At 39.5% G+C, this 27,385-nt stretch overlaps 3 protein-coding genes and 1 long non-coding RNA gene across 6 annotated transcripts; 1 reads left to right on the top strand and 3 right to left on the bottom strand.

Annotated features, from left to right (window-relative positions):
- Window positions 1-841: 841 nt before the first annotated feature.
- On the bottom strand, window positions 842-6,570 carry LOC146698848 (titin-like). Of its 2 annotated transcripts, none has more exons than XM_085471679.1 (7): window positions 4,093-6,570; window positions 3,817-3,857; window positions 3,364-3,522; window positions 3,143-3,280; window positions 1,944-2,186; window positions 1,779-1,859; window positions 842-1,667 (listed from the first exon to the last, which is right to left on the bottom strand). In XM_085471679.1, exons 2-7 carry the CDS (start codon window positions 3,842-3,844, stop codon window positions 1,501-1,503), a joined length of 816 nt encoding a protein of 271 aa, XP_085327805.1. In that variant the 5' UTR covers window positions 3,845-3,857; window positions 4,093-6,570; the 3' UTR covers window positions 842-1,500. The 2 variants fall into 2 exon arrangements, with proteins under 2 accessions (XP_085327805.1, XP_085327807.1); XM_085471681.1 differs by having other exon boundaries at window positions 1,788-1,859.
- A 4,815-nt stretch (window positions 6,571-11,385) lies between these two features.
- On the bottom strand, window positions 11,386-14,739 carry LOC146698847 (cell adhesion molecule 3-like). The gene is made up of 6 exons (XM_085471683.1): window positions 14,427-14,739; window positions 13,628-13,668; window positions 12,571-12,729; window positions 12,346-12,483; window positions 11,559-11,801; window positions 11,386-11,475 (listed from the first exon to the last, which is right to left on the bottom strand). The coding sequence occupies exons 2-6, from the start codon at window positions 13,653-13,655 to the stop codon at window positions 11,411-11,413; spliced, it is 633 nt and encodes a 210-aa protein (XP_085327809.1). The 5' UTR covers window positions 13,656-13,668; window positions 14,427-14,739; the 3' UTR covers window positions 11,386-11,410.
- Window positions 14,740-16,253: 1,514 nt separating this feature from the next.
- Window positions 16,254-21,638, bottom strand: LOC146698846 (uncharacterized). Its single transcript, XM_085471686.1, has 6 exons — window positions 19,902-21,638; window positions 19,474-19,632; window positions 19,255-19,392; window positions 18,464-18,679; window positions 18,263-18,358; window positions 16,254-18,154 (listed from the first exon to the last, which is right to left on the bottom strand). The coding sequence occupies exons 1-6, from the start codon at window positions 19,927-19,929 to the stop codon at window positions 17,988-17,990; spliced, it is 804 nt and encodes a 267-aa protein (XP_085327812.1). The 5' UTR covers window positions 19,930-21,638; the 3' UTR covers window positions 16,254-17,987.
- A 2,114-nt stretch (window positions 21,639-23,752) lies between these two features.
- LOC146698845 (uncharacterized) lies at window positions 23,753-26,685 on the top strand. Of its 2 annotated transcripts, none has more exons than XR_014922727.1 (4): window positions 23,753-23,811; window positions 24,840-24,989; window positions 25,302-25,477; window positions 25,572-26,685. It is a non-coding gene; the product is annotated as an uncharacterized LOC146698845 (long non-coding RNA). The 2 variants fall into 2 exon arrangements; XR_014922726.1 differs by having other exon boundaries at window positions 23,753-23,816.
- The last annotated feature ends 700 nt before the right edge of the window (window positions 26,686-27,385 follow it).

The raw sequence follows: 27,385 nt of genomic DNA, 5'->3' as shown, positions 1-27,385 counted from the left end.
AGCTATATACCTGAAAAATTAACAACATTAACATTATCCACGTCCTTTGACATCATGTAGAAGAAGAAGTAGAAAAAAAATATCAGAAACAAAAATTTAAAAAGCACATAACTTGACAGAAAAACATTTATTTATCACAGCAGAAGTAACAAAGCTTTTCTTTATGCAATAAAAAACAAGACAAAACAAGAATCATCAAATTATCACAATGTCAAGCTGTAATTGTCCAATAAAAGAAGAGGAAGCAGTGATAAATGATGGCAGCGGAAATCAACAGTCAGGGTTAAGAAAGAGTGAAGAGACTTGGGGAAGTTGCTCTAATGTTTGGGACTTGGCATTATACTAACAATATTCACTCAAGCATCCAAATCAGTAAATCAGGTGTTCTGGTCACTTCCATTTCTGAAGTTTCCTCGCTAAATATTCCACGGTCAGCTCTTAGTGGTATGACACCAAAGTGGTATAACAGCAGCACACCCATGAAGATGTAGGACACATAAAATCACAGAGCAGAGTCAATCACTACAGACCTCCAACCTTCATGTGACCTTCAGATCAGCATTAAGCACACTACGACTGGACTCTAGAGCAGTGGAGACATGTTCTCTGGAGTGACGAATCAAGATTCTCCATCTGGACAATGCAATGGACGGTTGCCAGGGGAACGCTTCTTGTCTGATTGCGTTGTGCTAAGTGTAAAGTTTGGTGGAGGGGGATTATTGTGCGGGATTGTTTTCCATTAGTTGGGCTCAGCTGGTTAGTTCCAGTAAAATGAACTCTTAATGCTTCAGCATACCAAGACATTTTGGACAATTTCATTCTTCTTTGGGGATGGCCCCTTCCTGTTGGAACAACGGGACTGGCCTGCACCGAGTCCCGACCTCCACCCGACAGAACAACTTTGGGATGAATTAGAGCAGAAACTGTGAGCCAGGCCTTCTAGTGCAACATCAGTGTCTGACCTCACAAATGTGCTTCTAGACAGGTGTCCAGGTGTACAGAAGCACCAAAAACACATATAAGCACTCCTAAACCTTTGGAAAGCCTTCCTGTAAGAGTTTCAGCTGCCACAGTTGGTCGTACATCATATTAATCCCTATGGATTAAAAATGGGATGTCACTCAAGTTCATATGCGTGTCAAGGTAGACGAGTGAATACTTTTGGCAATAAAGTGTAATTAAACGGATGTCTGAGAGATCTTAGTTGGTTCTTAGTTTCACCCAGGAAGGCCCAGAAAACAAACCGACACCTCATCTGTACATCTGCACCAATTTACTGAAGAGTGTAATACTCAATCTGAGACAGTCATTTAGAATTTTGCGAGCTGTGAAGTGTGCCAGAACTTTTGTAAGAACTTGGTGGAGTGAAATCAGGACTCTGATCACTTACACAATCAATGAAGAACTTTAAGAAGAAGTTCACCATAATCTGTAAACACAGTGGTGCAGGAGGCGTTTAACCCATTTTCTTTTGGTTTCTTTTATCGTAAGCTATCAACTCTACACATAAATATTTGATGAACGCCTTTCCTCACATACCCTCCTTCTTCTCATACACTTACACAAGACAATGACACAAACTATGAGGAGCATCCCAAACTGGCAGCACAGCCCAATCGCAAACCACATCCAACAGGAGAGTCCCAGTGGGCAATCGTTGGCAACACCTGAATGCAACACAGATCATTGGAGAAAGTGAGAAAGACAAGAATGAGTTACACATTCAGCAAAGGATCACTTTGATCCAATTTGCAGACATTTTCAAAAGCTGGACGCACATGTTGTACATGTTGTACCCTGAACACTCGTTACAAATGTGACGTTCTTCGGGGTGGATGGTGGAGTTGTAGTTGGAGGCTCTGAAGAACAAAAACACACATCTTTATGTTTCTATTGACTACATATGTGGACAAGGATCTTCATTCCTAGTAACTGTGTATTACCTTGTACTGTGATGGCCAGACGCTCACTAAATGTATTCCTGCCACAGGTGACGATACACTCCCAGGGCCCGTTATGTGAGGTTTTTACAGGTTTGAGTTGAACTGTTGATGTATTTGTGAGTGAATATGTATTTGGACTTCTCCACTTCACTTCACAACCATGGTGCTGACCTTTCACCTCACACCTGAGCGTTGCCTCATCGTTTAGCTCGAGAACATCAGAGGGTTTGACGGAGACCAAAACTGAGAAGGAAACAGACAGATAACCACAGATACAGTGAGAATCACAAAGAGAAAGGGAGACCAACAAGGAGCTTCATCCAAATTCATTACACATGACAAAGCTTTATAACATGAGATGAAATACAATGAGAGCATATTACACTAAGAATTAAAGTAAAAGTGGTAACTCTTTCACACATGGAACATTTTTGGTGAAATGAAACACAAATAAACATTTAACTGTAGAGGGATGGTAATAAGTAGTGACCCAGCTGGTGAGAGAACAGCGTAGGCCTGGACTGTTTGGTTTGGTTTGGTTTTTTTGGTCACTGTTATAATTTGCTTACACGGCATGACTGTCATATAGAAACACAAAGTAAGCTTTTTATTCAATTATCTGACAAAAAGAAATAAAAAACGAAGGAATAAAGCTAAAGTAGTTTTTTAAAGAAAATTCTGTTTATATAGTTAATAGTATAAAAAAATAGAATTATTAATTAATAGTTGTGTCTTATGTAATATTTAATAGCTATGGATGTAATTCTAGAGCCCAGCATATGTCCGTGGCCCCTCCGATGCTTCCCCTTCTCCTGATGGACTCCAGTAATGGCAGGGTGGCCACACTTGACACTGTGGTGGTCCTGCCCACCACCAGGTTGACTAGGAGGGGATTAAGTTGGATTTTGGGAAATGTAGTCTCCAAATTTCAAAACATATACAAGACATGCTGTGCAAGAAATTCATTTTGTATATTTGCTGTATATCCTTTACCTGTTATAGTAAAAGAACCATCAGCCACATAAAATAATTTCCCCTCATTTTTCAGCAGTGATGTTTTTATTAATCTGATTATCAATGTAATGTGCAGGGAAAATTAAAACAAAACTATATTTGTCCTAATATGTTAAACGCTGCACTGTTCGGTTATATTTGAACATTTATTTGTAAATGTGTATTTTTCAGGGTCTGCTGTTTACCTGAGAACACAGAAAGTGAATGGTTATGACGTGTCCAATCTGCCGAACATGTGAACCGTCCAGCATCTGTTTCTCTCACACTGGAGATTTCCAGATTCGTCAGTCTCACGACTGACCTCTGTGCAAGTTCAGCACTGCCTAACACAGAAAATAAAAATATGTTCTATTATAATGTTACCATCAAATACTTTACTGTTAAGTGTTCTGAGATAATCAAAGACCTTTGCGAGTGAAGCCTCTCTGATCAACACTATGAAGAAGGTCATTTCCATGATACCACCGCAGAGAGCGTGTGTAGCTGCTGACCCCACACTTCAATGTGACTTTACCCCCGACTTTTGCAAAGAAATCTTCACCTGCTGCAGAGAGTGCACCCAGCACTGAGAAGAAGACAATCACAGTAAATAAATACTTGTCTTTTAACAATGCTTATTTAAAGGAGGATATAACAAACGTCTTTACATGGAGCCAAACAAGTCATATTTTCTTCATTTTGTCGTAAACTTGTAGAGTGACATTAAACCACCTGGGATCAGTAAAACACCACAACAACCATACTTTTCAAGTATGACTTTTCAAGTAGATTAAACATGAGGTCACACCATCTACAACATGTGTGTGCAGTATTTTAAAGGATTATTCACAATATTGTCTTCACAAGTATATTCACTCACCAAACACAAACAACACAATCACCTTCATTCTGAAAGTCGACCTGAGGGTTTAAAATAAAACACAAATGAACATTTGTGTTAACACTAAATCATAAAAAGAAAACTTATTAAAAGTGAACACTTTCATTTTATACACAGCCACAGAGAGATAAACAGTTTACAGAGAAACCACCAAGCCCTCGCTCGATTTCCATCCTCTCTCTGTGTCGTATGTTAAAAATAAGAAATCCTTCTGAAACATAAAACCCAATTTTAAAATGTAAGTTGAGCTCTTACCTTAATTTTGAGCAGATTCTGTGTCTTTTAGTTCATTTAGTGACGGCAAAAATCTTTCTTCATCCTCTCCGTGCTTCACTTCACTGAAAACAAGAGCTCAAGGATGCAAAAAGTGTAGAAAGCGGAAGACATCTGAAGACAGAGCTGCAAAGTTGTTAGCCACTGCAAACCCCAGATCTTTGTGGGTTTGCTACTGATGTCTGTATTTTCCTGCAATCTAGGCCTGGCATTTTCTACTCAGTGCAGTTCTTACAAAAAGCTGAAGAAAGTTCTGCAGAGTGTCTTAAAACAGGCTCAACTGCACACACTCAGTTAGACTACTCTCATGGATCAATTGTCACAATGATTTCTGCAAAAGAGAAGTGAAAATAACTTGGAAATAAACAAGGAAGTCATAATAGAAAGAAAAGAAAGAACACAGAGTTTGAAAAAAGACTAATATTTATTCATCACAGCAGAAATAAGAAAGTATTTGTTTTCAAAATAAAAGAAACGGAAGGTAAACGAGCTGATTTGGTGTTTTTTCTGTTTTTCCCCCCGACAGTCATTAGTTGCAATTTTTTTATTTAATGACATTTTCTCTCATTGTGGATGCTAAATTCTTTCTTTGTCTTATTTCCTCACACTAGAGGAGGTGTCGTCAGACTAAAGTGATGACACCAAACTCCAATCGTCCAATAAAGGCAGAGAGGACCCGAAGCAGCCGTGGGTCTTGTTGGTTTTCTGAAATAATTTGTGAGTTAAACTTGAACAGATGTCTGATTGATCTCAGGTGGTTCTCAGTTTTACTCAGCAAGGCGCAGGAAAACAAACCGAACCTGCTCTCTGACCAGACCTGTGGTTCGTAGTCATGCCCTGAACTAATAAATAACTCAAACAATGACCAGAGAGCAGCAAGCACATATATAATAAGCAGTTTGTAAGTTTGTAAGCAAGTCATCTATTTTGTTTTCTGTAGGATAAAATGCTTTTATTTTTCTTTTGCTATTGTTTGAATAAAGTTCTATCCAAAATTTGATTAAAACTATGAAATATCCCTTAAGAATGAAAATCCAGGTAAATGTTTAGCACTGAAACAAAGAACATGTTGCATTTACTTAATTTAATAGTGGACATTGGTTGTACATAGACGTTCTAACAATTGAGGTAAATTGATGACGTTATTCATATTCAATAAACTGGTGCATTTTGTGTTGATAAAATGTCATTGTAATGTGTTTTATTGTGGCGGGGCATGGTTGGTAGTGTGGCTGTCACACCTGGGCCACATCAGCTGGTCACGCCTCCCCTGCACATTATAGGGAACTGGGTCCTGAACATGGGTTGTTTTTGGTGATGTGTTCGGCTGCGAGCTGAGAAGCTGCTGCTGTGGTATAAAGTTACAGCAACCATAAAGATAAATGAAAAACAGGTAATTTTCTGAGTTTATCCTTTGTAAATCCTGTTTACTAAAGTCTGTTTACTAAAATAAGTAATGCCATTACACATAAAAAACAAATGGAAATAAATCAGTTTTGGGCAGACGATCCCTTTTGGCACAACACCAAACACCTCACGCGGGAGGCGAAAGCCTTAGCGGTCTCCTTTCGATGTGAAGGAGTAGAGGCTCTACTCTGAACCCATCCATAATCACTGAACTCCTCACCCTGTCGCTAAGAGAGGGCCCATCCACCTTTCATAGAAAGCTCATTTCCTGCAGTTAACAAAAAGATCAGGCCTTCATTCACAAATTTTTGGCATTTCTCAACAATGCGTCATTTGATTGCGGACTGTTGCCAACATTTTGGACAATTAATAATACATTTTAACAATTAAATTAAATGACAAGTAAATCTGGGACTGATTAGTGACAACATCGATGATTAGTTGCACACATCCCGAGTTCCAAATAATAAACAAATTTCACTCACCTGAACTGAAGCACAAACCTAATATTTATCAGAATATTAGTTACACAATCCATTAAAACGTCCACAAAAGTCATTAGCTGACCACTTTAATTGTCAAGTGAACATTATTTATCTTATTTTCATCTGAAGCCCTACCCTCCGTAAGAAAATCCTTTTCTACAGTGGCCATGAGAGGCCAAATGGATTGCAACTTAAAAAAACCCCCACCAGCAATAAGAAAAACACTGCAAAAACACACAAAACACAACTGAAATAGGAAAAAAGAAAACAGAAATTAGAAAAAACAAAAACAGAAATAGGAAAAAACTAATTTCCAAAAGCACAAGGGAAGTGTCTCTGGGGAGAAAATAACCCTACAGACCAGTTGCAGGAACCAAAATATGCTAAGAAGTGCGCTGGGAGACACTTAAAAGAAATGCATGTCTATCTATCAGTTTTGTGAGGAAAGAAAAGATGAGAGGTAAGTGTGTTAGCCTAACTATTAGCCTAAAAATCTGTCATCAGTATTATATGAATCATGAGACTAAAACACACTTACATAGCATATTTTGGTTCCTGCAACTGGTCCGTAGGGTTATTGTCTCCCCAGAAACACTTCCCTTGTGCTTGGGAAATCAGTTTTTTCATATTTCTGTTTTCGTTTTTTCTATTTTTGTTTTCTTTTTTCCTATTTCCATTTTCCATCCATCCATCTTCTTCCGCTTTATCCGGGGCCGGGTCGCGGGGGAAGCAGCCTAAGCAGAGAAGCCCAGACCTCCCTCTCCCCAGCCACCTCCTCCAGCTTATCCGGGGGAACACCAAAGCGTTCCCAGGCCAGCCGAGAGATATAATCTCTCCAGCGCAGGGGTGCCCAATCCCGGTCCTCGAGAGCTACTATCCTGCAGCTTTTAGATGCATCCCTACTCCAACACAGCAGAATCAAATGGTTTGATCTCTTCAGCATGCCATCATGTTTGGCAAAGACCTGATAACAAGCCATTCATTTGATTCAGGTGTGTGGGAACAAGGATGTATCTAAAAGCTGCAGGACGGTAGCTCTCGAGGACCGGGATTGGGCACCCCTGCTCCAGCGTGTCCTGGGTCTGCCCCGGGGCCTCCTCCCGGTGGGACATGCCTGAAACACCTCACCCAGGAGGCGCCCAGGAGGCATCCTTGTCAGATGCCCGAACCACCTCAGCTGGCTCCTTTTGATGTGGAGGAGCAGCAGCTCTACTCTGAGCCCCTCCCGGATGGCTGAACTTCTCACCCTATCTCTAAGGGAGAGGCCAGCCACCCTTCGGAGGAAACCCATTTCCGCCGCTTGTATCCGCGATCTCGTTCTTTCGGTCACTACCCACAGCTCATGGCCATGGGTGAGGGTAAGGACATAGATTGACCGGTAAATTGAGAGCTTTGCTTTTACACTCAGCTCCCTCTTCACCACAACGGACCGGTGCAGCGTCCGCATCACTGTGGCTGCAGCACCAATCCGTCTGTCGATCTCCGGCTCCCTTCTCCCATCACTCGCGAACAAGACCCCAAGATACTTGAACTCCTCCACTTGGGGCAGGAACTCATCCCCAACCTGGAGTGGGCACTCCACCCTTTTCCAGCTGAGAACCATGGACTCAGATTTGGAGGTGCTGATCCTCATTCCCACTGCTTCACACTCAGCTGTGAACCGTTCCAGTGCGAGCTGGAGGCCCTCACCCGATGAAGCCAACAGAACCACATCATCCGCGAAAAGCAGAGATGAGATTCTGAGGCCATCGAAGTAAAAGCCCTCTGCCACTTGGCTGCACCTAGAAATCCTGTCCATAAAAATGATGAACAGAATCCCATCACCCACCGGGAACGAGTCCGACTTATTGCCGGCAATGCGAACCAAGCTCTTGCAACGCTTGTATAGGGATCGAATGGCCCATAACAATGGGCCAGACATTCCATTTCCATTTTCGTTTTTCCTATTTCTGTTGTGTTTTGTGTGCTTTTGCAGCATTTTTCTTATTGCTGATGTTTTCTTATGTTGCAGTCCGTTTGGCCTCTCGGGGCCACAGTACTTTCTGATTGGCTGCCCCTCACAAATACAAGATTAGAAAGGCAGGAGGGCGGGGCTTATGTGCTCAAAACTAAAGATATATACCTGAGAAATTAACAACATGATCAACATTATCCACTCCCTTTGACATCATATAGAAGAAAAAGTGGGAAAAAAATCTGAAACAAAAAGCTAAAAAAGCACACAGCCTGACAGAAAAACATTTATTTATCAAGTAACAAAGCTTTTCTTTTTGAAATAAAAAAACAAGACATAGACAGAATCATTAATCACCAAGGCTGAAGTGAACCAAGCTGTAATCATCCAATAAAAGAAGAGAAACCAGTGACAAATGATGGCAGCGGAAATCAACAGTCAGAGTTAACAAAGAGTGAGAAGATTCAGGAAAGTTACTCTAATGTTTGGGACTTGTTATTATACTAAAAATATTCACTCAAGCATCCAAATCGTTAAATTCAGATGTTTTGGTCACTTCTATCTCTAAATTTCCACATGACTAAATATTCCACAGTCAACTGTTAGTGTTATGGTACCAAAGTGGAATGACAGCACCACACCCATGAAGTGGAAGCCCACATAAAATCACAGAGCAGAGTCAATTACCACAGACCTCCAACCTTCATGTGACCTTCAGATCAGCATAAAGCACACGACGACTGGAGCAGTGGAGACATGTTCTCTGGAGTGACGAATCAAGATTCTCCATCTGGACAATGCAATTGACGGTTGCCAGGGGAATGCTACTTGTCCGCCTGCGTTGTGCCAAATGTAAAGTTTGGTGGAGGATTATTGTGAGGGGCTGTTGTTCAGGAGTTGGGGTTTAACGGCTTATTTCCAGTAAAATGAACTCTTAATGCTTCAGCATACCAAGACGTTTTGGACAATTTCATTCTTCCAACTTTGTGGGAACAGTTTGGCGATGGTCTCTTCCTGTTCCTGTTGGAACAACGTGACTGGCCTGCACAGAGTCCCGGCCTCAACCTGACAGAACACCTTTGAGATGAATTAGAGTGGAGACTGCGAGCAAGGTCCAACATCAGTGTCTGACCTCACAAATGTGCTTCTGGAAGAATGGTCAACTCCTATAAACACTCCCAAACCTATGGAAAGCCTTCCCATAAGAGTTTAAGATGCCACAGTTGGTCCTACATCATATTAAACCCTAAGGATTAAGAATGAGATGCCACTCAAGTTTATATGTGTATGAAGGTAGACTAGTGAGTCATTTGCAAGTAAAGCCTGACCAGATGTCTGACTTCAGGTAGATTTCAGTTCTTAGTTTTACTCAGCGAGGTCCAGGAAATAAACCAAATATTTTATCTGTACATCTGCACCAATTTTCTGAAGAGTGTAATACTCAAACTGAGACAGTCATTTAGACTTAAGCCATTTTTTGTTTCATCATCAACGATCAACTCTACACATAAATATTTGATGAACGCCTTTCCTCACATACCCTCCTTCTTCTCATACACTTACACAAGACAATGACACAAACTATCAGGAGAACAAACTGACAGCACACCCCCATTGCAATCCACATCCAACAGGAGAGTCCCAGTGGGCAATCGTTGGCAACACCTGAATGCAACACAGATCATTGGACAAAGTGAGAATGACAAGAATGAGTTACACATTCAACAAAGGATCACTTTGATCCAATTTTCAGACATTTTTCAAAAGCTGGACACACATGTTGTACATGTTGTCTTCTAAACTTCTTCTTCTTCCTCCTAGCGTTTTTCCCACTCGGTTGCAGGGTCCGCTTTTCTGCAAAGTCGTCTCCACTTGGGTCGGTCAAGGGCATCGGTCAGATCGGCTTCGATCTTCTTCACGTCGTCCTTGATTCGGTCCATCCATCTCCGCTTTGGTCTGCCTCTAGGTCGACGTCCTTGGGGGCTGAGCCGCAGTGCTGTTCTCACCACTGAGTTCTCATCGCTCCGTACCACATGTCCGTACCACCGCAGCCTCGCTTCTTGCATCTTATCTGTGATTGGCGCGATTCCCATCCTCTTTCTAACGTCGGTGTTCATGACGTGGTCCCATCGTGTCAGGCCTAGGCACCATCGCAGCATCCGCATTTCCATCGTGTGAAGGGCTTGTTCGTGCTTTGCGGTGGCTGGCCAGCACTCGGATCCATAGAGGGCGACGGGGCGCACTACACTCTTGTAGATCTTTGACTCGAGGCGATTGGGCATTCTTTGGTCACACAGGACGCCGGTGACTTGGCGCCATTTCATCCACGCTGCGTTGATCCTGGCTCGTACATCCAGTAGGATATCGCCGTCATTGCTGATCATCGATCCGAGGTATTTGAAATGAGGTACTTTCGCCAGATCTTCTCCATCGACGCTGATCGTGCCGTCGGTCTGGGGGCCAGCCTCTAAGTATTCGGTCTTGTTGGTGTTGAACCTCAGGCCGAAGTCAGCTAGGCGAGTCTTCCACTGCTGCGTTTGGTATTGCAGTTCTATTCGCGATTCATCGGCCAGGAAGACATCGTCGGCGTAGAGAAGTGTCCAGGGATGGGGTGACTGGAGATCCGCCGTCGCAGTGTCCATGCAAAGGATGAAGAGCAGCGGGGAGAGTGCCGAGCCTTGGTGGACGCCCACATTGATGTTAAAGGGCGGCGATGTTCCCACTGGGCTTCTGACCACGCTGGTGACTTGTCGGTAGAGGAGCTTTGTCCAGTTGACGTAGGCTTCAGGAACTCCATGTGATCGCAGGGAGTGCCAGATGAGGTCGTGTGGGACACGGTCAAACGCCTTTTCCAAGTCGAGGAAGGCCATGTGGATGGTCTTGGACTTCTCTCGGTGCTTCTCCAAAAGCAGGCGGGCAGCATGGATGGCGTCCGTCGTGCCACGCCCCCTGATGAAGCCACATTGGTTGGGCGTTAAGTTGACGATTTCTCGCATCCTGGCGTCGATGATCCGTTCGAAAACCTTCATGGTATGGCTTAGGAGTCGGATCGGGCGGTAGTTGGAGCATTCAGCCACATCGCCTTTCCCTTTCCAGATGGGCACCGTTATGCTGGTTGACCAGGCTGCTGGGACGGTCCCGTCTCTGATGATGCTATTGAACAGGCTGGCGAGGACTAAGGCGCCTTGGCGCCCGAGCAGCTTCCAGACTTCGGCTGGTATGTCGTCTGGTCCGGTCGCTTTGCCATTCTCCATATTTTTAACGGCTGCGACGGGGGACGCCCTAGCTTTTTGAGACGTCATTGCATGGGATGTGACTGTGGATTACATCGACCAGCGCGTCACTCCACCTGACGTCGAGGACCCTCACCGTTAGCCAACTTCCCGAGGGTCGTTGTTTCCAGCTGGCACCGCGAGGAGGTGGTGATGGGATTTTGCCAGCCACATGTTGTCTTCTAAACACTCGTTACAAATGTGACGTTCTTCGGGGTGGATGGTGGAGTTGTTGTAGTTGGAGGCTCTGAAGAACAAAAACACACATCTTTATGCTTCGTTGACCACATATGTAAACATGGGTCTTCATTCCTAGTAACTGTGTATTACCTTGTACTTTGATGGCCAGACGCTCAATAAACGTATTCCTGCCACAGGTGACGAAACACAGCCAGGGACCATTATGTGAGGTTTTTACAGGTTTGAGTTGAACTGTTGATGTATTTGAGGGTAAATATGTATTTAGACGCCTCCACTCTACTTCACAACCATGGTGCTGACCTATAACCTCACACTGGAGCGTTGCCTCATCGTTCAGCTTGAGAACAGCAGAGGGTTTGACGGAGACCAAAACTGAGAAGGAGAACAGATGGACAACAACAGATACAGTGAGAATCACAAAGACAAAGGGAGACAAACAAAGTGCTTCATCCAAACTCATTACACACGTGACAAAGCTTTATAACATGAGAGGAAAAACAGTGAGAGCATCTTACACTAAGTATTAAAGGGAAAGTGGTAACTCTTTCACACTTGGGAACATTTTTGGTGATATGAAAATATCATAAATAAACATTTAACTGTAGAGCAATTGTAATAAGTAGTTATACAGCTGGTAAGAAAAAAGAGCAGGCCTTGATTACTTTGTATTATTTGTTTGATGTCGCAGTTTGGAATCAGAGAGGACAAAGTTTTAGCAGGAAGGATGTCTGTAGCACAGAGTTTGTTAAAGCATCACAGCAGTGATGTTTTTATTAATCTGATTATCAGTGTAACGTGGAAGGATCCTTAAAACAAAAACATAACAGGCCTAATATGTTAAACCCATCACTGATCCATTAAATGTGAACATTTATTTGTAAAAAAAATTTGCAATTTTCCAGGGTCTGCTTTTTACCTGAGAACAGAGAAAGTGAATGTTCATGACGTGTCCCATCTGCCAAACATTTGAACTCTCCGGTATCTGTTTCTCTCACACTGGAGATTTCCAGATTGTTCTGTCTCACGACTGACCTCCGTGCAAGTTCAACAAGTCCTAACACAGAAAATAGAAATAGGCTCTAATATAATTAGTCATCATATACTGATGTTAACTGTTAAGTATTCTGAGATTCTCAAGTACCTTTGCGAGTGAAGCCTCTCTGATCAACATTAAACACAACGTCAGTTCCATGATGCCACTGCAGAGTGTGTCTGTAGCTGCTGACCCCACACTTCAATGTGACCTTCCCCCCGACTTTTGCAAAGAAATCTTCACCTGCAGCAGAGAGTGCACCCAGCACTGAAAAGAAGACAATCACAGTTAATAAATACTCTGCTTTTATTAATGTGTATTTAAAGGAGGATACAAGAAATGTCTCTGCATGGAGACAAAACAAGTCATATTCTCTCTTTATGTTAGAGAACCTGAGTAAAACACCACTACAACCATATTTATACATGATTTTTCAATTAGATCAAACATGAGATCACACACCATCTACAACATGTCATGGTCCTGGGTCGGTGACCCAGCGCTTTAAGTTTATTATTATCATTTTCTAGTTTAGTATTATGATGATTATTATTGTTTGAGTTCTCTTCGGTCTGCCTCTGAGTCTGCGTCTGTATCTCTGTCTGTCTATGGTGTCACCCCGTCTGTTTGTGAATCTGTCTGTTCAGTTCAGCATCTTGTCTGGTTCCCTGTGTCTGAGTTTCCTGTTTTATTGTGAAGGTCTGTGTCTTATGTGAGTGTGCTCAGTTTACATTTCCCCTGTCTCGTCAGCTGTGATTTCTCCCAGGTGTGTTCCCCTCCTGTCTCTCATCCCTTGATTACTACCGTCTGTGTATTTAAGCCCTGTGTTTCTCTGTGTCAGTGTTGCGTTGTACCCTCAACTAGCTGTGTGTTCTGCTTCTATGTGCCTAGTGTTTAGTCTCCTGCTCCAGTTTTCTTTTCCAGTGTTTCAGTCCTTGGTTCCTCTGTTCAGACTTTTGTTTGTCTTTTGGTGAGTTTAGTTTGTACGAGGTTTTTCCCAGCAATAAAGCTGCGCTTTCAGTTTCACTTCCGTGTCTGAGTTCTGCATTTTGGGTCCACCACTCCTGCTTGCCTGCCTGCCACACAGCGATTCATGACACAACATGTGTGTGCAGTATTTTAAAGGATTATTCACAATATTGTCTTCACAAGTATATTCACTCACCAAACACAAACAACACAATCACCTTCATTCTGAAAGTCGACCTGAGGGTTTAAAATAAAACACAAATGAACATTACTGTTAACACGACATCATAACAAGAAAACTAATTAAACGTGAACACTTTCATTTCACACACAGCCACAGAGAGATTCTTCTTCACATGAACACTTTACAGAGAAACCACCAAGCCCTCGCTCTGTTTCCGTCCTCTCTCTGTGTTAAAAACAATAAAACTCAGTGTTACACTTAAAAAGTGAAAAAGAGTGTCACTGAGAAAGTCAAACATTTCTTGTGGCTCTTTAATTTAATCTCACCAACAGCTCATGTGAAGGTGTTTCCTGTAAAGCTGCTGTAACTTTATCTGACTGCTCATCAGAAATGAGACGTTTTTAAGAAGAAAAATAAAAATTTATTTCCTCTGGACCGACTTAAATAAATTCTCCTAAAAAAACAGCTCAACTGAGATCATTATGTGTCCAATTAAATAGCGTTAAAATGAATATTAACACTTATTAAGAATTTGCTGCCACCAAAAAGGTGCTTTCATTGGAGTTTCAAACTTAAATCTGTGAGTCCAAATTGACAAATTAAATCAGTTTTAACTTCGACTCCGTACAAACAACAATTTCTGAAACACTTAAAACATTTTCATCTGTATTTGCTCTTAAACTGGTCCCTCTGCACTAACTTTGAACTCCATTACGGAGCAAACAGAAAGTTTCTAGGATGGTCATGTTAAATCCTTTGTATTTATTTTGAAATATAAAACCAAATTTTAAAATGTAGGTTGAGCTCTTACCTTAATTTTGAACAGATTCTGTGTCTTTTAGTTCAGTTATTGAAGCTAAAATATTTTTTCTTCCTCTGTGCTTCACTTCACTGAAAATAAGATCTAAAGGATGCAAAAGTGTAGAAGGTGGAAGACATCTGAAGACAGAGCTGCACTCTGCAAAGTTGTAGGCCACTGCAAACCCCAGATCTTTGTAGGTTTGCTACTCAGGTCTGCATTTTCCTGCAATCTAGGCCTGGCATTTTCTACTCAGTGCAGTTCTTACAAAAAGCTGAAGAAAGTTCTGCACAGTGACTTAAAAAAGGCTCAGCTGCACACACTCAGTAGGATTACGCTCATGGATCGCAATGTGATCACAATGATTCCTGTAACAGAGAAGTGAAAATAACTTGGAACTAAACAGGGAAGTCATAATAGGAAGAACAGAAAGAACACAGAGTTTTATGTAACTTTATCTGACTGCTCATCAGAAATGAGAAGTCTTTAAGAAGAAAAATAGAAATTTGTCTCTACTGAACTGACTCCATCATGGAAATTTGTTTATACACAGTTTCACTAATTTTCCTTAATTGAGATGTGAGTAGCAAACCCCAGATCTTTGTGGGTTTGCTACTCATGTCTGTAAGTCATAACAGGAAAAATAGAAAAAATGGTAAATGGTAAATGGACTGGTTCTTATATAGCACTTTTCTACTCTGTCTGAGCACTCAAAGCGCTTTATACGACTAAGAACATAAGAGTTTGAAAAAAGACCAATATTTATTCATCACAGCAGAAGTAAGAAAGTAATAGTTTTCAATATAAAAGAAAATGAAGGTAAATGAGCTGTAATAAAAAAGTTAAACTCAGTTTTATTCTTTTGTGTTGTGTTTGTGTTCAAATATTGTGTTCAGCATTTCGTCACTGATCTTCTCCTCTTGTCTTACCAGGTTTAGGAGAGTGGAGCGACTGTGAAATCAAGTGTTGCAGTTGTTTGTCTGTCACAGGAACACAAGCATGGAGCAGGACTCGGGAACCACGTTATTGAAACTGTTGCACATTGCTCACTAATTGCCACTATAAATAAACACACTGTCTCGGACTGGAAGGTCCTGCATTTGGGTCCCGTTCTTGCCATGCACCCTGACAAACTCAGTTACAGATGTCATTAATGGTTGTGAAATCCATCTTCTGAAGCCTCATTAGCCTCCCCCAGGTGTTAACAAAGGCAAACATCATCATTTTTAGACCACCTTCAGGGTGGTCAGTTGGTTCTCTGCTTACTTGGTTAAAAAGCTGCATCCAAAAAACTGTACAGTATGACGCACATAAGACACATACTTACTGATATGTGTTTGAGCTCTATATGCTCAAAGTAATAACTAATTACTTAATTAGTTATTAAAGAACTTACTTAAAGAAGTCCAGACGCTTTTCTTTGCAAGCTCCTTTGACAACTAATAAAACACTTGAATTTCACTCACCTGAACTGAAGCACGAACCTCTGGGATGGTTATTAGATATCAGAATATTAGTCACACAATCCATTAAAACGTCTCCAAAACACACCAACTGACCACTTAGATTGACAGGTGAGCCTTATTTGTGTAATACTATCTAATATTTAGTTAATATTTATCTACTAGATAGCTTTACCCACCTTGAGAAAACTTTCTTCTGATTGGCTGCCCCTCACAAATACAAGATTAGAATGGCAGGAGAGTGGGGCTTATGTGCTCAACCCTAAAAGCTATTTAGCTGACCAATTAACATGAAGATTATCCACTGTTTTTGACAACATATAGAGCAAAAACTAGAAAAAAAATATCAGAAACAAAAATTGAAAGAGCACACAGCTTGACAGAAAGACATTTATTTATCACAACAGAAGTAACAAAGTTTTTTTTTTTAAGTAAAATTAAAAAAAAACATGAATCATTGAAAAATCACGATCTCCAAACCAAAGGAAAACAAGTTGTTTTGGTGCTTTGTTTTCTTTCTGTAAAACACATTAGTTGTTATCTCCTCACTCTAACAGGTCGAGGAGGGGACTGAAGGTGACTACTGATGGCAGTGGAAACCAACAGTCAGAGTTAGCACAAAGAGTGAAGCTACAACAAAGTCGCTCTAATGTTTGGCTGCCATTAGGGCGCTGACATCAGTAGAACAAGGTGTTCTAGTCACTTCTCTGGCCACAGGCGTATAAAATAAGCCACGTAGGCATTCAGACCTCTTCTACAAACTTTTGTTAAACAATGAGTCGCTTTCAGGAGCTCATTGAATTCCAGTGTGGTGCCATGATAGGATGCCATCTTGCAACAAATCCAGTTGTGAAATGTTGTTGTTACTAAATATTCCACAATCAGCTGTTAGTGGCATTATAACAAAGTGGAAGCGATCGGGAATGACAGCAATGCAGCTATAAAGTGATAGGTTGTGTAAAATCACAGGGTAGGGTCAGTGGATGCCGAGCTTCATAGTGTGCAGAGTCTCCAACTTTCTGCAGAGTCAATCGCAACAGACCTCCAAACTTCAGGTCTTACGATTAGCTCAAGAACAGTGCACAGGGAGCTTCATGGGATGAGTTTTACACAACCAAGCAGCTGCATCCAAGCCTCACATCAACAAAGACAATGCAAAACATCACATGCAGTGGTTTAAAGCATGCCACCACTGGACTCTTGAGCAGTGGATAGATGATTTGTGGAGTGACAAATCATACTTCTCCATCTGGCAATCCAGTGGATGAGTCTGGCTTAAAGGTTGCCAGGGGAACGGTACTTGTCTGACTGCATTGGACTTACTGTAAAGTTTGGTGTAGAGGGGATTATTGTGTGGGATTGTTGTTCTGGAGTAGAGCTTGGTCGCTCCAGTAAGAGGAATTGTTACTGCTTCAGCATACCAAGACATTTTGGAGAACTCCATGCTGCCAACTTTGTGTGAACAGTTTGAGGATGGCCTCTTCCTGTTCCTCTACAAGACAGCACAAAGCAAGGTCTATAAAGACATGGATGAGTGACTGTGGTGAGGAAGAACTTTTGAACAGAACATCTTTAGGATGAATTAGAGCAGAGACTGCAAACCAGGCCTTCTCATCTCAGTGTTTGATCTCACAACTGTGCTTCTGGAAGAACAGTCAAGAATTCCCATAAACACACTCCAAAACTTTGTGGAAAGCCTTCCTAGAAGAATTATAGCTGTTATAACTGAAAAAGTTGGGCCTACATTATATTAAATCCTGTGGATTAAAAATGGGGTGTCACTCAAGTTCATGTGCGTTTGGAGGCAGACGAATAAATACTTTTGGCAATAAAGTGTAATTTGGGAGAAAAGCCTGAACAGATGTCTGAGAGATTTCAGGTGGTTCTCGGTTTTACTCAGCAAAGCCCAGGAAACAAAACAAATACTTCATCTGTACATCTACTGATTTACTGAAGAGTGTAATAGATAATCCGAGACACTCAGACTTTTGCCAGTTGTGAAATGTCCAGGACTTTGTAAGAGCTTGGTGTAGTGAAACTATGAATCTGATCAGTTACACATTCGGCGAAGAGGTTAGACCAACATAATCTGTAACCACAGCTATCAGCACTATACATAAATACTTGATGAACGCCTTTCCTCACATACCATCCTTCCATTCATGCACTTACACAAGACTGTGACACAAACTATCAGGAACATCCCAAACTGGCAGCACACCCCCATTGCAATCCACATCCAACAGGAGAGTCCCAGTGGGCAATCGTCGGCAGTACCTGAATGCAACACAGAGAAAGAGAACGTGAGAATGACAAGAATGAGTTACACATTCAGCAAAGGATCAAAGGATCAAATTTGCAGACATTTTCAAAAGCTGGACGCACATGTTGTACATGTTGTACATGTTGTCTTCTGAACACTCGTTACAAATAATGTGATGTTCTTTCGGGTGGATGGTGGAGTTGTTGTAGTTGGAGGCTCTGAAGAACAAAAACACAAATCTTTATGTTTCTTTTGACCACATATGTACACATGGGCCTTCATTCCATGCACCCGTGTATTACCCTTTATGGTAATACTCTTACTCAGTTGTTTGCCATCACAGGTGATGATACACTCCCAGGTCCCATTATGTGAGCTTGTTACAGATTTGAGTTGAACTGTTGATGGCCATTCAGGTGAATCAGCATTTGGGCTCTTCCACTTCACTTCACAACCTTTTAGCAGATGTTTCACCTCACAGTGGAGCGTTGCCTCATCACACAGTTTGAGAACAGCAGAGGGAGTCACAGAGACCGAAACTGAGAAGGACGGAGGTGAGGATACAGTGAGAATCAGAAAGAGAAAGGGGAGTCATTAGACACATGGCACAGCTTTATAACATGAGAGAAAGAGTTAAGAAAAAACAAAACGGCATATTACACTGCATGTTAATAGACAAATAACCATTTCACACACTTGTCAGAATGTTATGGATATAAAACCACCAAAAATTTAACAGTGACAGAATCACAGGAAGTAGTTGGTGAAGATAGGATCAGGCTTGGACTATTCATTACATCAGAAACTGATTCTTATTTTTGCATTTCAAACAATTGAAGGCCAGACTGTAAAGTTTGTTGGTTATACAGAGAAGACTGCCACATAGAAACACACCATAGGTTTTTCTCTAAGCAGCAGTTTACTGAAAACAAATACAACAGAAAATAAGGACACTTTTATGTTAAAGCTCATACATTATAGTTACAGAACCACTAGTCACATTGAAAAAATTCCCCTCATTTCACAGCAGTGATGTTTTTATTAAACCCATCACTGCTCCATTAAATGTGAACATTTATTTGTAAATGTATATTTTCCAGGGTCTGCTGTTTACCTGAGAACACAACAAGTGAATGGTATCGAGGTGTCCAATCTGCCAAACATTCGAACTCTCCAGCATCTGTTTCTCTCACACTGGAGATTTCCAGATTCGTCTGTCTCACAACTGACCTCTGTGCAAGATCAGCAGTGCCTAACACAGAAAATAAAAATATGTTCTTATATAATGTAATCGTCATATACTGATGTTAACTATTTCAAGATAATCAAGTACCTTTGCGAGGGAAGCCTCTCTGATCAACACTATGAAGAAGGTCATATCTATTATACCACTGCAGAGTGTGTCTGTAGCTGTTGACTCCACAGTTCAATGTGACTTTATCCCCAACATTTGCAAAGAAAACTTCCCCTGCTGCAGAGAGTGCACCCAGCACTGAGAAGAAGGCAAATAAATTAAATAAATACTCATCTTGTATTAATGAGTATTTAAAGGAGGATATAACAAATGTCTTTACATGGAGACAAAACCAGTAATATTCTCTGTATGTCGTCATAAACTTGTAGTGACATTAAAGAACCTGAGATCAGATTATAAATTATTTTTTAATTAGATTAAACATGAGGTCACACCATCTACAACATGTATGTGCAGTATTTTAAAGGATTATTCACAATATTGTCTTCACAAGTATATTCACTCACCAAACACAAACAACACAATCACCTTCATTCTGAAAGTCGACCTGAGGGTTTAAAATAAAACACAAATGAACATTACTGTTAACACGACATCATAACAAGAAAACTAATTAAACGTGAACACTTTCATTTCACACACAGCCACAGAGAGATTCTTCTTCACATGAACACTTTACAGAGAAACCACCAAGCCCTCGCTCTGTTTCCGTCCTCTCTCTGTGTCGTATGTTAAAAACAATAAAACTCAGCGTTGGACTTAAAAAGTGAAAAACAGTCAAACATTTCTTGTGGCTCTTTAATTTAATCTCACCAACAGCTCATGTGAAGGTGTTTCCTGTAAATCTGCTGTAACTTTACCTGACTGCTCATCAGAAATGAGACGTTTTTAAGAAGAAAAATAAAAATTTATTTCCTCTGGACCGACTTAAATAAATTCTCCTAAAAAAACAGCTCAACTGAGATCATTATACGTCCAATTAAATAGCGTCAAAATGAATATTAACACTTATTAAGAATTTGCTGCCACCAAAAAGGTGCTTTCATTGGAGTTTCAAACTTAAATCTGTGAGTCCAAATTGACAAATTAAATCAGTTTTAACTTCGACTCCGTACAAACAACAATTTCTGAAACACTTAAAACATTTTCATCTGTATTGGCTCTTAAACTGGTCCCTCTGCACTAACTTTGAACTCCATTACGGAGCAAACAGAAAGTTTCTAGGATGGTCATGTTAAATCCTTTGTATTTATTTTGAAATATAAAACCAAATTTTAAAATGTAGGTTGAGCTCTTACCTTAATTTTGAACAGATTCTGTGTCTTTTAGTTCAGTTTTTGAAGCTAAAATCGTTTTTCTTCCTCTGTGCTTTACTTCACTGAAAATAAGATCTCAAGGATGCAAAAGTGTAGAAGGCGGAAGACCACTGCAAACCCCAGATCTTTGTAGGTTTGCTACTCAGGTCTGCACTTTCCTGCAATCTAGGCCTGGTATTTTCTACTCAGTGCAGTTCTTACAAAAAGCTGAAGAAAGTTCTGTCTTAAAACAGGCTCAACTGCACACACTCAGTTAGACTACTCTCATGGATCAATTGTCACATTGTGATCACAATGATTCCTGTAACAAAGAAGTGAAAATAACTTTTTTTTTTTATTAATTTGTGTCATATTGAACACTTAACATTTAAGTTTGTTTTTTTTTGTTGCTTAAAACTAAGTTAATCAATTACTCCAAACAACACACTGAGACCAAAAACTAAATTATTGATTCTTAGTTCTGTCATTAATATTGTTGTATTTAATCTCAATAAATACATTCACATCTCAAAATGAGTGAATTTATGTCTTTAACATCATAAATTAATGTTATTCTACACATCAAGCCTTGGAAACAGAGTTTGACACATTTTTTTCTTATTATTTGTTTAAATGGTTTTAACTTGGACTCTTTTATGCAGCTCGTTCTGAAACACTACTCATCTGTATTTGCTCTTAAACTGGTGCCTCTGCCAGTAAGCTTGAAAAGAAAGGATAGCCACATTAAATCCATTTTACAAGATAAAACAAAAAGAAACAAATGAAACTAAATTTGAAAATGAAGCTTGAGCTCTTACCTTAATTTTGAGCAGATTTTGTGTCTTTTAGTTCAGCAAAAATCTTTCTTCATCCTCTCGTGCTTCACTTCAACAAAAACAAAGATCTCAAGGATGCAGAAGTGCAGAACCCAGAAGGCCTCTGAAGAGAGAGCTGCACTCTGGAAATTTGCAGGTTGATGCAAACCCCAGATCTTTGTGGGTTTGCTACTCACGCCTGCACTTTCTGCAATCGAAGCATTGCATTTTCAAAACAGTGCAGCTCTTTAAAAAAAACTGAATGAAGTTCTGAACAGTCAAGTTAAAGCTTATTTACAAAACGCTCAACTGGAGACGTGCGCTCAGATTATTCTCACAGAAAAGTGATGCCAATTTATCACAATTATTTTTATAACCAGGACAGTAAAATAAGATGGAGAAAAACATGTCAAGAAAAACACAAAACACTGGTTTACAGAAAGACATTTTTTTATTTATCACAACAGAAGTAACAAAGTATTTCTTTTTTTGTTTTCAAGATAAAAATCTTCAGAAAACACAAAAAACAAGCTGACTTTTTGCTCTATTTTCTTTTTGTAACACATTTATTTTTATTATTTTAAAATTCCCTCCATCTATTAGATTCTAAAACCTATTTATAAAAATGTGTAAAGTGAAATGTGAGAGACTCATTTCCTTTCTCTCTGAACTTTGTATAACAGAAGAAATAAGAAAAAGAAAAAAGGACACTTCAGGGAAAATATACAACAATTAAACCTATGTACAATAGTATGAAAGCATGAGGAGCATTAAAGTGAAAGTGAAAGTAAGAAGACCTCAGCAGGAGTTAGTTTTAAGTGTTTTTATCAGTTTGGCTGAATAGCTTCACACTGCAGTAATAAAAAAAATATTCACCTCTTCTGCCATCTGTACACAGTTTGTCTCACTTTGCTGAAAGGTTTTGCTATTTATTGTGTGAAATGGGTAATGTAATGTTTGTCTTGCATATACGTGTAATACTGCAAGTGCTAATTTTAGGACAAGAAAAAAACACTCTTCTCTGAAACAAGAAAAATAAAAAAGTTTTCCCTACACTTATTTTATATTTTATTTTGTTTTTAAATTTGAATATTGAATATGTCACATAAAGCCAAAAGATGATTTGTTTGGGATGATTGTAATGCTGAAAAATAAAACTGTTATTTGAAAACCTAATGGCACTTTTGTGTGTTAATAATTCCATCAATCTTGACAAGATCTCCAACATCTCTGTTTAAAAATTGCCAGGTACTAAAACCGCAAAAAATAGAATATGTCCAAATAAAAACTTTGAAAGATATACTTTTATTTCAACAGGCACTGATTGTATTCCTGCTCTATTTATACCTGTAAACACTTTCACAAATAAGTTCAAAAAATCTGGAAGTACTATCATTTATATTTATATTCGGGGTGATGACCTGAGCTTTGCTCCAAATGCTAAACTTTTGTCATTTTGATGGAACACAAAGGGCTGTTAAAGCAACACTAAAAAAACAAAAAAATATTTAAGACAAGAAATTAAAAAGACTTCAACAGAAGTGAAAAAGCCAGATTAGAAAGACTGGTATATGTAACAACCCCAGCACTGCAAAATGTCACCAGCTTACGTAATAAATGTTTTTAACACCTACAAGCTGGCAGACATCACAGCTAACACTATGACTCATGTTCCAGCCACAAATGTTTTTGAGTGTGGTTCCTATCACTTGTTTCTCATGACTTTTTAAATATTATAAATACAGTTGATTTTCAATCACTGAATCAAGAAAACATCAAACAACATTACAAACAGAACAAAAAAGGCCAGAAGTGTAAGACTGTAAAACTGAACATGAAAAGATTACAGCTTAGATGTATTTCCCTCAGATGTTGCGTTTACCTGTCTCAGATACACATCATTGAAAAGTGCAATTAAAAAAAGCTCAGGAAATGCTCACAATATTCTTTTTTCTTATCTGACTTCATTTACACTTACATATGTCCACATCAAACAGGTGGCTTCATCAGCATCTAACCAATCCACTGACAGCAGAATTCACATTCAAAAAATATGAAGAGCTTCAAAACACAAAACAAGCTGAAAGAAACACAGCTCCAACACCCAAAGGAGCAGTGTGTGTGTGTGTGCGTGTGTGTGTGTGTGTGTGTGTGTGTGTGTGTGTGTGTGTGTATACCCATCAGTGGGTGGGGTGAAGTATATAAACCACATTTCTGTGCTCTGTTCTGCTTCACTCTGAAGCTAAACTTCAGCGTCACATCACTGAATCACTAAACAAGCTGAGCAGGAAGTCGTCCTGAAGCCAGTAAGGTTGATGTTTACACTTATTCATATTATCTTTAGTTGAGAAGTTGAGTAGTTGGAGAGGCCAAGTCAAAATCTTAAGATCTAGAAGCTTTTTCTGTCGTTATCCTTTGTGTTTGCACAGTTTCTACATTAACAGCACAAAAGCTGCTCAAATGGAAACTCGATGGAAATGCGGTTACTAGTGACGTATAACTTGATCTCATACTCATTCCCTTTTTTTTTTTTACTACAGAGATGTTTTTTGCTACTAAACATCTAAACTATACAATTATAGCTATAATTACACAAGAGGGTTTAATTTAATGTGCTGTTGATTAAATATTTATGGATCAATCGAGTGTGATCTGGTTGGAGTAGAATCACTCTGGCGTTATTTTTTCATTTTTAAAAAATACAGAATTATTCATGTAGGTTTGTCTCCATAAACAACTTGTGAAGGAAAATTCTGTCTTGGCTGGAGAAATCAAGTTTTTGCTTTGGAGTTTAATTTGTTTCCTCAGTATCTCCTGCCTGATGCGCTTGTGTCGACTCCCCTGTGTTAAGTTCATTTATGTGTCTACATTTTCACATTTGATTAAGATTCTCACTTCCTGTTTTATTTTGGTAGTTAGTAGTTAGTAGTTAGTGTCTTGTGTTTACTTTTATTTCCCCACCTGGGTCTTTGTCTGTGTTGTCTGTACCTGTGTCCTGTTTCCCCCCCGGCCATGTCCATTTCCCCAGGTTGCGTTTCTGCTTGTATGTTGTTCTGTCTTCAACTCAGTCTTTTGTCTCAGTTTCTTTTATAATTTCCTGTGTGTCTGAGCTGGTCAGGTTTGGATTTGGGCTATTCTTGCAGTGTTTTTCTTGGCTTTATCCAGTGTTTTCGAACTTGGGTCCAGAACTCTGGAATCCATGACAAATTCATCTGTTTTCTTTTTTGTTTTTAGTTAAACAGATTTGGCTTATTCTCTTTTAATTTCTTATGAATATCATTTGGTTAATATTCCACAGTCTCACTGTTGCACAACCTGCTATTCCACACAACAGGTTCTTTCCTGAAAAGGAATGAAGGATCTTTCACAGCAGTTCCACACAGAAAGTCAGCAAGCGATGAATTTTTCCGATTTTATCATATGGACTAACTTCATGTTCTGCCTTCCTTTGACCTTACTGGTCATCTGTTGGTTGTGTTGCTTGGTACGTAAACAGTCACACTTACTACTTTCTTTTTCTTTCTCACACTTGTTAAAACACTCAGTTCTGCATTGATTATTAATTACATTGTACACTTTTGTAACACTCAGTTTTTCATCTTTTAAAAAATGTTTTTATAAGTCTAAATTATTTTTTGTAAATACTTGCTTGATGCTTAATACAATAACAGCAGAGAAAGCAAAATCAAATCAACCTCCTTGTTCATCCATCATCTGATGTAAACATTTCTATGTGTAATTCTGCAATTTGTGTTTATTACTGCAGTAATTTGACTTTAACGAATTTCTCCTGCAGGTACGAAAGGAGCATGTGATCTATTTCACTAACCTGCTCATTGCCAATCTCGTCCACATCAGCATAATGTTCACCTGGCAGTTGAAGCGAGGATCTGTAATTGAACAAGATGACATTATTTGCATAGCTGGTTTGACGGCTAGTTGGTATTTCAAGACATACATTGCTATTGAAAGGTGAATGTCTGTCTCTGTGTGTTCTTCCCTGACATTGTATTCTCTATCCTCATAAAGAATAACATACTATTGTGATATCTCTCTTGTGTTGCAGGTGTTTTGTTATCACCTGCCCAAAGTTGAAGTGCAGCAGACAAACTAAGGGGTCCATGCTGGTTTCTCTCTTGATTTGGATCCTTTGTATTGCAACTGTAGTTCCTACTGTAGTCTTCAAGAAGTTTCTTATCCTCTATATTTTTGCCCTCCTTCCAGCTCTCCTGTTCATCCTGTTTTTAGTATGGACCTTTCACGCCTTGGCTGCTGACACCTTAGTGACCACTGATGAAAAACAAAGAATTGTACGAATTTTCCTTTTGTTCTTCTTTAATTATTTTCTGATGATCCTTCCCGGTGTCATCTGTTCTCTTGGAGTATTTTTGGATAACGACTGCTTTAAAGTTATCGCTGATAAACTTTTAACTTTGTTGCTTCTCGGCCCTTTTCTGGATTTGATTCTGGTTTGTTTCATGCGTATAAGATGCAGATTCGACAACACTGCAGCAGACGTAGCTGAACATCGGCAGCCAGGTTGGGTGATGTCGCAAATACTAAGGGACAGAGAAAATAGGATACAAACTGTGTGAAAGATGTGGATAAAATATGCAAACAAAAACATTTACAAATATTGCTGTAAAGGAGACAACTGACAGGGAGTTTTACTTGATGTATATAAGAAGTGTGTTCTCAGCTAACGTTTCTTTGGTTGTCGACCACCTGAAACTCAGTTACTAGAAGTTACTCTTCACAGGAAGCATCTTAATGATGATTTATGAAGGAATTTTAAAAAATGTAAAATTTAAAATTAAAAAAAATTGCATTTCTTATCTGATGTAGTGATGCATAACAATGTAAAGCTAAAGCCATGAACCACTGTTTGACTTATTGTGCTGTATTTTTTCTACACAGACTGTTGTTCAGATCATAACTTTATGCATGACAGCTTTTACTGTCATAGACTGTGGATTTTGTCAGTTCATTTTTGAGCCATTAATATTTGGTATTGTTGAGTTTTGATTACTATTTGACTGGGTTTCCTTATTTTATTTTAAGATTATTCTAGCATTCTGAGTTCTGTTTTAGAGTTATAATTTTGAAATATGTAGCCTTATAATTTGGTATTTGAGTCTTTGTTTTACTTGACTTTAGTAAAAAACTTCTGTGTTTCTCTGTTTTGCTGATTCTTTTTTGTTTGTTTAGTTACTTCATGTTTTATTTTGTGAGTTCTTTGTCTCTTGTGCCTTGTCTTTAGTTTGACTTCCCTGTGACTTGTTCTCTAGATTGAGTTCAGCTATGTCTTGGTACATTTATGTTTCCATTCTCCCTGACTGTCTTTTTCGTGTATTTAAAGTTAAAGTGTTCTCCTGCTTTGGGTTTATTATCATCTTCACATAATCTTTTCCTGTTTAATCTGGTCATCTGGGTGACAAGACCCGCTGGAGATTGTAAAAAGAAAGGAAAAAAACTGCAAAACCCCCCAACAAACAAAGTATCTTATTTTTTCTGAAAAACTCGTAACTCTGTCAAGGGGAAACCTGCGTTGATATAAGATTAGAACATGATTTTGTGTCATTTAAATGCTCCATAAGGATATTGTACTAGGTTATTCAGTTTAGTGCATGTTAAACTGGTTGGTTTCCAGTGTTGTTGTGCAGTTTACAGAGCCGTCTGTGGTGTTCATGGTAAAACGCAGATCAAGGGCAGATCCAACGATTTTGATGTTTGTGAAGTTTTGCCACAAGAGTCAGGGGTTTTGTAACTGTAGTTTTGAGAAAAGAAAATCTGTCTTCTCTGAAAAACTGTATTTGAGTGTTAGCCACTTGACTTTGAATTACTGTGTGCTGCATTTTTAGATTTTGAATGTCAACTTCT

Source organism: Copadichromis virginalis, linkage group LG11 (genome assembly GCF_057382275.1).
Source record: "Copadichromis virginalis isolate Kocher_CV1m ecotype Utaka linkage group LG11, C_Virginalis_male_GT1.1, whole genome shotgun sequence".
NCBI classification, from domain to species: Eukaryota; Metazoa; Chordata; class Actinopteri; order Cichliformes; family Cichlidae; genus Copadichromis; species Copadichromis virginalis.
This window is presented reverse-complemented; position numbering and strand designations above follow the sequence as displayed.

Excerpts from the sequence above, each read along its gene's own strand:
- LOC146698846 (XM_085471686.1), bottom strand. The coding sequence starts at position 19,929 with ATGAAGGTGATTGTGTTGTTTGTGTTTG. Across the intron at positions 18,680-19,254 it reads TTCACTTGTTGTGTTCTCAG|TTTCGGTCTCTGTGACTCCC; the intron begins GTAAACAGCAGA and ends CGTCCTTCTCAG. Across the intron at positions 18,359-18,463 it reads CTGTGATGGCAAACAACTGA|AGCCTCCAACTACAACAACT; the intron begins GTAAGAGTATTA and ends TTTGTTCTTCAG.
- LOC146698847 (XM_085471683.1), bottom strand. The coding sequence starts at position 13,655 with ATGAAGGTGATTGTGTTGTTTGTGTTTG. Across the intron at positions 12,484-12,570 it reads GAGAGGCTTCACTCGCAAAG|GACTTGTTGAACTTGCACGG; the intron begins GTACTTGAGAAT and ends TTTCTGTGTTAG. Across the intron at positions 11,802-12,345 it reads TTCACTTTCTCTGTTCTCAG|TTTTGGTCTCCGTCAAACCC; the intron begins GTAAAAAGCAGA and ends TCTCCTTCTCAG.
- LOC146698848 (XM_085471679.1), bottom strand. The coding sequence starts at position 3,844 with ATGAAGGTGATTGTGTTGTTTGTGTTTG. Across the intron at positions 2,187-3,142 it reads TTCACTTTCTGTGTTCTCAG|TTTTGGTCTCCGTCAAACCC; the intron begins GTAAACAGCAGA and ends TTTCCTTCTCAG. Across the intron at positions 1,860-1,943 it reads TCTGGCCATCACAGTACAAG|AGCCTCCAACTACAACTCCA; the intron begins GTAATACACAGT and ends TTTGTTCTTCAG.